This window comes from Oryctolagus cuniculus, chromosome 8 (assembly GCF_051225735.1).
Source record: "Oryctolagus cuniculus isolate XC-2025 breed Fujian yellow rabbit chromosome 8, ASM5122573v1, whole genome shotgun sequence".
Taxonomy (NCBI): Eukaryota; Metazoa; Chordata; class Mammalia; order Lagomorpha; family Leporidae; genus Oryctolagus; species Oryctolagus cuniculus.
The window spans coordinates 109,344,295-109,356,549 of NC_142874.1; the positions used below are offsets into that span (position 1 = coordinate 109,344,295).

The following is a 12,255-nucleotide window of genomic DNA, read 5'->3' on the forward strand; positions in this document are numbered from 1 at the left end:
GAGAGAGACAGAAAGAGAGAGACCTCCTATCCACTGGTTCACTTCCCAAATGGCTCCAATGGCCAGGGCTGGGCCAGGTTGAAGCCAGAAGCTTCTTCCAGGTACATGGCTGCAGGGATCCAAGCACTTGGGCCATCTTCGGCTGTTTTCCCAGGCACATTAGCAGGGAGCTGGATCAGAAGTAAAACAACTAGGGCTTGAGCACGCACCCATGTGAGATGCTGGCACTACAGGCAGAGACTTAACCTTTTATGCCACACCGCCAACTTGATTGTAGATTTTAATGCTGACTTAGGATGCAAGGACCAGTGTGATCATCAAAGGATCTTGGTGTAGAAATTGACCTTGATTTTTGACTTGCTTTATAAGGGGCCATGAAAGTGTCAGTGTGTTTTTTTTTTAACTTTTATTCAACAAATATAAATTTCCAAAGTACAACTTTTGGATTATAGTGGCTTTTTCCCTCCATAACCACCCTTTCACCCACAAACATCCCATCTCCCACTCCCTCTTCCATCCTATTCTTCATCAAGATTCATTTTCAATTATCTTTATATACAGATCAATTTAGTATATACTAAGTAAAGATTTCAACAGTTTGCACCCACACAGAAACACAAAGTATAAAGTACTGTTTGAGTACTAATTATACCATTAATTCACATAGTACAACACATTAAAGACAGAGATCCTACATGGGGAGTAAGTGCACAGTGACTCCTGTTGTTTATTTAACAAGTGACACTCTTGTTTATGGCATCAGTAATCACCCGAGGCTCTTGTCATGAGCTGCCAAGGCTATGGAAGCCTCTTGAGTTTGCCAACTCTGATCTTATTTAGAGAAGGTCATAGTCAAAGTGGAAGTTCTCTCCTCCCTTCAGAGAAAGGTACCTCCTTCTTTGATGACCTGTTCTTTCCACCTGGGATCTCACTCACAGAGATCTTTCATTTAGATTTTTTTTTTTTTTTTGCCACAGTGTTGGCTTTTCATGCCTGAAATACTCTCATTGTCTTTTTAGCCAGATCCAAATGCCTTAAAGGCTGCTGTTTATGACATCTTCCCTTCTATGAGTCTGCTGTGTATCCTGCTTCCCATGTTAGATCATTCTCTCCTTTTTAATTCTATCAGTTAGTATTAGCAGACACTGGTCTTGTTTATGTGATCCCTTTGAAAGTGTCAGTGTTTTAACAAATTAGCTTTTGATGGGCCAGCATTATGGTGTACCAGGTAAAGTTGCCACCAGCAATGCTGGCATCCCATATGGGTGCTGTTTCAAGTCTGGGCTGCTCCACTTCTGATCCAGCTCTCTGCTAATGCACCTGGGAAAGCAGCAGAAGATGTCTCAAGTGCTTGGGCCCCTGCACCCACAAGGGAGACCTGGAAGAAGCTCCTGACTCTGGTTTTGGTCTGACCCAGCCTTGGCCATTGCAGCCATCTGGGGAGTAAACCAGTGGGTGGAAGATCTCTCTCTGTCTCTCCCTCTCTCTTTACAACTCTGCATTTCTTTTTTTTTCTTTTTTTTTTTTTTTTTTTTTTTGACAGAGTTAGACAGTGAGAGAGAGAGAGACAGAGAGAAAGGTCTTCCTTCTGTTGATTCACCCCCCAAGTGGCTGCTAGGGCCAGTGCGCTGCAGCCGGTGCTGCGCCGATCCTGCCAGGAGCCAGGTGCTTTCTCCTGGTCTCCCATGGGGTGCAGGGCCCAAGCACTTGGGCCATCCTCCACTGCCTTCCCGGGCCACAGCAGAGAGCTGGACTGGAAGAGGAGCAACCAGGACTAGAACCCAGGGTGCCGGCACCGCAGGTGGAGGATTAGCCTAGTGAGCTGCGGTGCTGGCCGCAACTCTGCATTTCAAATAAATAAAATCAATATTTAAAATCTCTCTATATGTAAATATCTTTTCCCATATATATGTGTATTTCATATATATGTATATATGCCGTATATATGCCTTTGCTGAATTCAAAGTCACTGCTTACGTTCCTTGGTTGAGGTATTTCTCTTTGGAGCCATCATCTTGAATAGACTGTGTCCTTTGCTCTCCAACCCCATGTGTAGCTGGTTCCTGCAACTTTTCAATCCCAGTGTTGGGTAGTCACTTAATCATCTTTTGTGGACCATTGTTCAGGAACTCCAAATGACATTCACTAAACTGAACACATTTGAAGAACTGACTTGGTTCAAGCTATCGTAATAGAAGTAGCCTATATTGGGTGGCTTAAACAACAGGAATTTATTTCTCACAATTCTAGGGTCTGGAAGTCCAAGGTAAAGGTGCTGGCTAATTTGGTTCTTGGGGAGGGCACTCTTCCTGGTTTACAGGTAGATGCCTTCTTTCTGAATCCTCACACGGAAGACAGAGATGTGATTTCCCTTGTGTCTTGTCTTTGGAGGGGTCTGATCCCAGTCATGAAGTCTTTGTCCTCATGACCTAATTACCTCCCAGAGGCTTCAGCTCTAAATCCCATCACATTAGGGATTAGCGTTTCTGTATATAAAATATGGGGGACAGAAACTAGCAGTCCATAGCAAGTACACTTTGGCATGTTTTTTGTTTGAAGATCGATTGATTTGAAAGTCAGAGTTGCAGAAAGAGAGGAACAGACACAGAAAGAGGTCTTCCATCCACTGACTCACTCCCCAAATAGTGCAACCACCAGCGCTGGACCAGGCTGAAGCAAGGAACTTCTTCGGGTCTCCCACGTGGGTACAGGGGCCCAAGCACTTGGGCCAACTTCTGCTGCTTTCCTAGGCGCATTAGCAGGGAGTTGGATTGGAAGTGGAGCAGCCAGGTCTCAAATTGGGATCCCATATGGGATCTCATATGGGGTGCTGGTGTTAAAGGCAGCAGCTTAACCTGCTACACAAGGCTGGCCCTGTTGATTGTACAATTTTACATTTCTACCAATGGTGTATAAGTTTCAATTCTTAAGGGTACAATAACAACAAAAAATAACTGTAGACCAATGTAAGTGCAAAAATCCTCAATAAAATACTAGCAAATCGAATAGAACAATATGTCAAAAAGATCATCCATCCTGATGAATGAGATTTATCTCATAGATACAGGAAGTTTTAACATGTGAAAATTAATAAACATAAATCACATCAACAAAATGAAGGCTAAAACCATATGATTATCTAAATAGATTCAGAGGCAGCATTTTATAAAATACAACATGCTTTCATGATTTAAAAAAAACTTTAAAAAATTGGGTATAGAAGGAATATACCTTGTACAATAAAGGCAACATATGACAGTGCCACAGCCAACATCATTCTGAATGGAGAAAAGCTGGAAGAATTTCCACTAAGGTCCAGAACCAGAAAAGGATGCCCACTCTCACCTCTTTTCTTCAGTGTAGTTCTGCAAGTTTTAGCCAGAGCCATAGGCAAGAAGAAGAAATCAAGGGGATACAAATGGGAAAGAAGGAAGTTAAATTATCCCTATTTGCATATAACATGATTCTTTATATATAGAGGGACCAAAAAGACTCCACAAAAAGACAATTATAACTGATAAGAGAATTCAGCAAAGTTGCAGGATATGAAATGAATATCATTCTTGTACATATATAATACTCTGGCTGAGAAAGAACCTATATTGTAAGTCTCATTTATAATAGCTACAAAAAATGTAAATACCATGAGATAAATTTAACCAAAGATATGAAAGCTCTCAACATGCAAAAATTACTGAACATTAATGACAGAAATAGAAGACACAAAAACTGGAAAAATTTTCCATGTTCATGGATTAGAAAAATTAATATTATCAGAATGTCCATACTACCTAAAGCGGTTACAGATTCAATGTGATCTCTCTGAATTCTGAGGATATTCTTCACAAAACTAGAAGATGCAATCCTAACATTCATATGGAAACACAGAAGAACCTGAATGGCCAAAGCCAATCTTAAACAATAAAAACAAAGCTGGAGACATCATAATACCAGATTGCAAGACAAGCTACTGGGCTATTATAATCAAAATAGTTTGGTGCTGGTATAAAAATGGACATGTAAACCAATGGCACAGAATATAAACCCCAGAAATAAATCCACATGTCTACAATCAACTAACTGTGACAGTGTGCTAGAAGCCTTCCCTGGCGAAAGGACAATCTCTTCAACAAGTAGTGTTGGGGAAATTGGATTTCCACATGCGAGAGTTCGAAACAAGACTGTATACATTACTCCCTATACAAAAATGGATCAAGGATCTAACCTGAAGACCTGAACCCATCAAACTGCTAGAGAAAGACATAGAAAAAACACTGCATGGCATTGGCCTGGCAAAGACTTTCTGTTTAACAAAGCACAGACATAAAAGCAAAAAAATAGACAAATAGTTTTATATCAAGCTAAGAAGCTTCAACATAGCAAAGGAAATAACAAAGTGAAGAGACAACCGACAAAATGGGAGAAAACTATTTGTAAACTATGCATCTGATAAAAGATTAATATTCAGAATACATATGGAGTTCAAGAAACTCAACAATGACAAAACAATCCAGTTAAGAAATAGTAAAGAATTTAAATAGACATTTTTCAAAGTAAGAAATACGAATGACTAACACACACATACACACACACACACACAAATGCTAAGGATCACTAACCTCAGAGAAATGCAAATAAAAATCATAATGAGGTATCATTTTACTCCATTTAGAACATCTGTCATACAGAAATCAAAAATTAAGAAGCACTGGTGGGGGCTAATGCTCTAGTGAAGTGGGCTAAGCCTCTGCCTGCGGCCCCTGCATCCCATACGGGCACTGGTTCATGTCCTGGCTGTTCCACTTCCAACACAGTTCCCTGCTACTGTGCCTGGGAAAGCAGTGGAGGAAGGCCCAGGTGCTTGGGCCCCTGCACCAGCATGGGGGACCTGGTAGAAGAAACTCCTGGCTCCTGGCTTCAGGTCAACCCAGCTCCAGCCATTCTGGCCATTTGGGGAGTGAACCAGCAGATGGAAGACCTTTCTGTCTGTCTGTCCCTCTCTGTAACTCTACCTTTCTAATAAATAAATAAAATCTTCCCAAAAATTTAAAAAACAAGCAGTGGTGAGGTTGTGGAGGAAAGGATACCCTAATACGCTATTGCTGGGAATACAAATCCATAAAACCATTATGGAAAACAGTATGGAGATTCCTCAGAAAACTAAAAACAGATCTAGCATATCACCTGACTATCCCACTCCTGGGAATATATCCAAAGGAAATGAAGTCAGCATATGAAAGAGATACCCACACTCCCATATTTACAGCAGCTCAATCCCCAGTGGCAAAGACATGGAAATCAACCTAGATATCCATCAGAAGATGATTAGATGAAGAAAATGTGGCATATATACATGATGGAACACTGCTCAGCATAATAAAGAATGAGCTCCTCTCATTTGTCACAAAATGAATGGAACTGGAGATCATTATGCTACGTGAAATAAACTAGGCCCAGAAAGATACCACATGTGTTCTCTCACTTGTGGAAGTTACTATATGGAATATAAAAGCAGCATGGATGTCACATGATGTATATGGTTATATTGCTTCACTGCATTTTAATGTACATGACAATATCCCCTTCTTTCTTCACATTGTGATTCTTTTCATGAATTCTTCATTTTATGATATAAACATCCCTGTTTTCAAGAAAAAAAAAAAAACTGTGTATGTGTATCTAGATAGTATTTACGTAAGAAGTGACTGTGGCAAAATGTCAGAAATTGTTAAATCCTAAAATTTCAAAACAATTTTATTTGAAAAAGTTCCTTAAACAAAACAAAGCGAAAAAAGAATTTTTATTGTTCCACATTTTCTCCAGTGCCTGATGTGTTCATTTTTCTAAGCTTATCCATTCTGGTAGTTGTATGGTAGCATAACGTTGTGGTTTTGATTTTTATTTCCCTGATGACTAATGATGTTGGACATCTTTTTATGTGCTTATTTGCCATCTGTGTACAGCCTTTGGCAAAGTGTCTGTTCAAATATTTGCTCATGTTTTTTAATTGACTTGTTTTATTATTGTATTTGAGAAGCTCTTTATGTATTCTAGATGCAGGTCCTTTAATAGATATGTGATGTGCATGGAGATGCCCTTTCCCAGCCTTGGCTTGTCTTCTCTTTCTCTTGGGGTGGACATCTGGTCTACGGGGCAGATAAGGCCCATGAAATCATTTGGTCTGGCCCTGCCAAAGCAACCGCAGGTGGGACTTGAAATTCGATAAGTCTATAGCAGGCTAATTTTTAAGCTGGTAATTTTGTATAGCCTGTGAATGATGTTATAAGTATCCAATGGCTCTTGGCAGAAAAAAGGATGAAGTTATATTTACCATTTTTTTTCCTTTGTGGATCATGCTTTTGTTGTCATATCTCAGAAATCTTTGCCTAACCCAACCGAAGTCCTAGAGATTTTATGGAAGTTTTATTGGTTTATGGAAATATGTATGATCTATTTTGATTTTATTTTTATAAATGGTGTGAAATCTGAAGCAGAGCTATTTTTTTTCCAATTGTTCCTGTACCATCTATTGACTTATCTCTGTAACTTTGTGTGATGATAATCAGTTGACCATGTAGACGTAGAACTGGAACCTTTTATTCTGTTCCATTGATCTTTTTTTTTTTTTTTTTTTTTTTTTTGAACAGGCAGAGTGGACAGTGAGAGAGAGAGACAGAGAGAGAAAGGTCTTCCTTTGCCGTTGGATCACCCTCCAATGGCCGCCGCTGCAGCCGGCGCACCGCGCTGATCCGATGGCAGGAGCCAGGAGCCAGGTGCTTTTCCTGGTCTCCCATGGGGTGCAGGGCCCAAGCACCTGGGCCATCCTCCACTGCACTCCCTGGCCATAGCAGAGAGCTGGCCTGGAAGAGGGGCAACCGGGACAGAATCCGGCGCCCCGACCGGGACTAGAACCCGGTGTGCCGGCGCCGCAAGGTGGAGGATTAGCCTATTGAGCCACGGCGCCGGCCCAGCCCTTCATCTTTATTCTTTTTTTGTCTCCTCTAATGTTCTTTGTATTTTTGTAAAAATTTTAGACTCGGTCTGTAAATTTCTATAAAAATCCTTGCTGGGATGGTTGTTGGAGTTGCATTGAATACCTCTGTTAGTTTGAAGAGAATTACCAAGTTAACCTCCATTCGGCATTATTTCCACTCCCAGATAGGTTACTGAGGGCTGTGCAAGCTTGAGTGTTTTACTGAACATCTCTGAGCCTAATTTTTTCCACCTACAAAATGGAGGCAATTATTGACTTATCTTTTTGGTAATGATAGGAATAAGAGAAACCAATGTTTGTAAAAAGCTTTGCTTTTGTTTTCTATGTACACTTTTATTATACGAACTGCATTTACAGGCAATAAAGAGAATTTTTATTGTTTTAACTTTATGACACAGTTAAGCAGACATATTTTCATTCTAACTTCATAGCTGTATCAGAGTAGTTCCCTCGTCAGAAGGCCTTATTTTATCTAACTATAACTGAAGCCCTGAGCAAGGCCAGTTGCCTAAGAATTCTGGACTAGAGAGAGCAGATGAGAACTTACTTTAATCTTAAATGTTAGAATAAGTTGACAGACTCTTTTCATCCCACAGGTATTTATGTAGTGCCTAATAAATGCTAGCCACTGTACTGGGTCCTCTGCTGGGCTCTTGGGATTCTTTGAGGCCAGTTTTGTCCTCATGAAGCTTATGGGCCACTGTCAAACACAGATAAGCCAATAGATCATTTTAATTAGAACAACAGGTAAAATAAATAGAACAGTTGGTAACACAGTTGCAGAATACCTAACATGGAGCTAGGAGTCAGGGAAGAAATTTCTAAGGAATGTGAGCCTTGGGGAGGGCGTTGTGGCATAGTGGGTAAAGACAATGCCTGTGACACCAGCATGCCATACAGGTGCTGGTTGAATCCTGGCTGCTTTCCTTCTCTCCCTTCCAGCTGACTCTGCTAATATACCTGGGAAAGCAGCAGAGGATGGCCCAAGTGCTTGGGGCCCTACACCCATGTGGGAGACCTGGAAGAAGCTCCTGGCTCCTGGCTCCTGGCTTTGGCCTGGCCTCAGGGGCCATTTGGGGAGTGAACCAGCAGATGGAAGATCGTGCTCGCTCTCTCTCTCTCTCTCTCTCTCCCTCTCTCTCTCTCTCTGTAACTCTGCTTTTTGAATAAATAAAACAAATCTCAAGGGAAAAAAAAAGATAATGACCTTGAAAATGAGGCCAGGGTCTGACCTGGCAGTAGTACTCAGTCTTGGGGAACAGAGCATGGAGGTTTGGAATGGAGGGTGTGGGGAAAGGTGAGAGTGCAATCCTGTACTCTGTCCATAGAACAAACATCTGGATATGAGAGAGAGAGAACGATGTTGTGTGAAAACTTGGGAGTCCTCAAGGAGGGACCAGAAGTGTGGTCCTCTGTGAGAAGCAGCAGAAGCAATGTTTCACAGTTGGGCGTTATCCTGATGGTTTTTAGCAGCAAGGGTTAAGGTCAGATCTGCTGTTTGGAAGGGTACTTTGGCTGCCCTGTGAGCTGTGGACTCAAGTGGGCAGGACAGAGTGAGTGATGCAGCCCTGAGTGAAGGTGGAGAAGGAGGGACTGGTGACGGGCAGGTGTGCTGCTCATTGACTGTGTTGGTTAAAGGAGATGCACGTGTTAAGTTGATGCTTATTTCTGACCTGAGTTGTTGGTTACTGGGTTGGTGATGGTATTTTCTCCAAAGTAGGAAATACAGGGGGTAGCTGGTGTGGCATGGAAGAGAGAAGTCAGTTTACCTGTGTTGGATTTCTACTGATGCTGGTGGAAAACCCACCTGGAAACAGTATATCAGGAGCTGGAGACACAGGTTTACAGGGAGTCATCAGTGTGCACAGGGATGGAGAGGGAAGCTGTGAGGATGCCTGAGGTCATGGCCCAGTGTGGAAACCCAGGGTTGAAATTAGGAGTTGAGAAGGAGCAAGTTCTCTTTGACTCTCCTTAGCATAAGAGTACTCTTGCTTCTTTCCCCTGATCTCTCATTACATTCTTGTTTTCCATTCCAAGACTGGCATCCTTGAATGGAGTGAAATACAGAAAAACAAGTGTTCCTGCTACTGAGTCCACAAATAATATTGCTCTAAAATGCCACTATTAAGGAATTATCTTTTATCTTTTAATTATTAGAATGAAATTGAAGGAGACTAGTTAAAACTTAAGTTTTTATATTTTTTATTTCTCAAAAGGACAAAATAGAAATCAGAAGCTTAGGAGCCAACATTGTGGCATAGTGGGTTAAGCTGCTGCCTGGGATGCCAGCATCCCATATGGGTGCTGGTTTGTGTTCCAGCTGCTCCCTGCTAATGTGTCTGCAAAGGCAGCAGAGGATGGCCCCAGTGTTTGGGTCCCTGCCATCCATGTGGGAGACACAGAAGAAGCTCCTGGCTTCACCTGGCCCAGCCTTGGCTGTTACTGCCATTTGGGGAGTGAAACAGCAGATGGAAGATCTTGCTCACTCTCTCTCCCTCTCTCTGTAACTGTGCCTTTTAAATAGATAAATCTTTAAAAAAAAAAAAAATCAGAAGCTTACATACTGTAGATAGAAGTAGCCAGCTTGCTTGGGTTGTAGTAGTTTGCTGTTACTGCCAAGTGCACTTTGAAGTGATTTGCAGAACTCTTTGTGCTTTTGAGGAGCACAATTTGAATTGTGGTCTAATGTTTTTATTTAAAAATGAGGAAAGCCTGAGTTTCCTCAAGATTAATGATTTTCCGTTTGTCACAGTGCTAGTCAGGATAGAGGCAAAATTAGTTCTGGTAACTCCAAGGCTTGTGCTTTTTTGTGGCATGGTGGTGTAGCCTTAGGGAGCCAATTCCTGCAGTCACCATCACTTCAGCCACTCACGCCACCCCTCTCAATGCTCCGGGCAATGGAAGACAAAAAGAGAGTGGCAGGAAAAAGGTGAGCAAGTGATGTGTTCATTGTTGTAGATGTTGAAGACCTGCCGGCATGCTGTTCTGACAGCAGGTGCCCTGGTGCGTGATGAAGGATTGTCCTGTCTGGTTGTCTGTAAGTCAGCATCTCACTGTTTAAACTGGCGTGGGGCCAGCTGACTCTTCAGCAGTGCAGTAGCAATGCCACGTGTTTGCTTCATTTGTCATCTTTGGTACAGTGACACCCTTTATTTCATCACTTTTGATAGAAAAGTTACACCTAGTAAACTCAACCTTACCATTTCTCCATGAAAACTGAAAATACTCTTTGAAGGTGAAAACCGTATTTGGTAAGCCACTCAGCAAGAAATCAGAGGATGTGATTCAATCACAATAAGAGCTTTCCACCTGGATTTTACTAAGTTCTTGGCACCAGGTGAAGTGCTTCCTTTTATGGATGAAGAAACAAATAAATGGAGTGATGAAATGTACCAAATCTTCGGAGGTAATTCTTCAACATCCTGGATTCCTAAGGTCATATCTGGCCCAATGTTCTGCTTGGTGTTCTACCACTTGGGTTTGGCTCCTGTGAGAATTCTCTTTCTTCTGCCCCAGCTCAGCTCCCTCTCTCCAATTTTTTCCCCAAACAACACTCCCAAGGCTCTTGTGTGTTTACCACTCTTTACTGCAGGTGGCCAGGGTGTGCATAGGACTGCAAGAGGCGGGTGAGATGGGAGGACTCTTGGGAGTAGGGCTTGTTACCCAAGTCTCACAGCAAAAGGAACAGTCTCAACAGTAAGTGTGAGATGACATCTCTTCTCTACAAGCTGCCAGGGCTCACCCTGTGCCTGGAAATACTCCAGTGACCATCAGAGGACTCATAGCACCCATCACCCCCTACCATGCACACACAGCTCCTGTACACGCACGCTTCACAGCTAGTTTGAGGTTGAAATAAAACTTCTTTTTTTAATTTATCACCACCAAAGCACATGCTTATGGTCATGGTTTACCTATCAGTAAAATAGAAACGATAAGATTCATTTGTTTGATTTCATTGGAATTATTTCTTAAGGGTCTAATCAAAATGATGGAAATGAAAATGCTCAAAATGTACATAAAATGTTATGCCTGTGTAAGATATTATTCTCCATAGAAATAACACCCATGTGTATCTCAGTTAAGTAACAAAAATGATAAATATTTTGTTTGGATAGGTTTTAGCAAAGATAATTAAACTTCCCTAACGAAAAGCTTAATAGTGCTTAGATAATCAAGATAAATTCATAGCAGTTTCTTTGTTTCAGATTATGTTAACTAAGTATTCCATACACTGAGCAATGAATGAATGCATTGGCAAGCATGGACTTTAAAAACTGATTTTCCTTTTTCTTTGATTTTAGGAAACAGATATTGATGACAGATATGGAGATTTGGATTCCAGAGCAGATTCTGATATTCCAGATATCCCACCGTCCTCAGATAGAACTCCTGAGATTCTCAAGAAAGCTCTGTCTGGTTTATCCTCAAGGTATGGCTGCATGAAGATGGGCGTATCTTGGTGCACAACATAAGCTTTAATGTTTCCTTGTCCATGCAATATGCTTGGCTTTTTGTGACTTCTGCAACCATGAGAGAGAAGGTTTATATTTGACCATGGAATATGTGATGTGCAGCCCTCCTTTTAATCCTTAAATCCTCGTAAAATTTGTGACCTGCCTTGTGGTGCACTGGGTTAAAACACGCTAGTGTCACTGGCTTCCAGTCCTTGCTGCTCTGCTTCTGATGCATCTGCCTGCTCATGTGTCTCGGAGAACAGCTAATGATGGTCCAAGTGCTTGGTCTTCTGCCACCAACATGGGAGGCTGGGATTGAGTTATTAAACAAACAAATCTTTTTAAAGGGAAAAACCTGAAGTATGAGAACACCATATCTGAAGGTTAACTGCTCAAGGTTATGAAATGTGCAGGCTGTGGGCTGGCATTCTCGCCTTATGTGTCAGATTCTGGAGCCGAATGATGTGTCTACCATGTCAGCTTGACTATTTTTTTGGTATTGGGAAACCTAATAAAGAAAATTCCATACTCTTTGTTCCCTGTTTTCAAGTACCAGACAGAATTAGATAGGATTGTGTAAATGTTCACAATCCTTTACATTTTATATTTATGCTGTATTTTTAGAGGCTTAATGACCATAGAATTTCAGTTAATATTATATTTCCCTTCATTTTCTGTTTTAGTAATATGAATTAGAAACTTCATAAGGAAAAGTAAATAGGTGAAATGTTATATATTGGTGTAGAAGAACAGTGTTTTCCAGCTTTTTTTGGACTGTGACACACAGTAAAAAATACATTTTAC

The 12,255-nt window shown here is 41.3% G+C and overlaps 1 protein-coding gene across 1 annotated transcript in view; it reads left to right on the forward strand.

Moving 5' to 3' along the window:
- CDS1 (CDP-diacylglycerol synthase 1) overlaps positions 1 to 12,255 on the forward strand; it is an 82,715-nt gene that overhangs the window by 13,803 nt on the left and 56,657 nt on the right. The window contains exon 2 of the mRNA XM_002717047.6: positions 11,299 to 11,426. Within this exon, the coding sequence (XP_002717093.2) occupies positions 11,299 to 11,426 (128 nt within the window). The remainder of the gene's footprint in view (positions 1 to 11,298; positions 11,427 to 12,255) is intronic.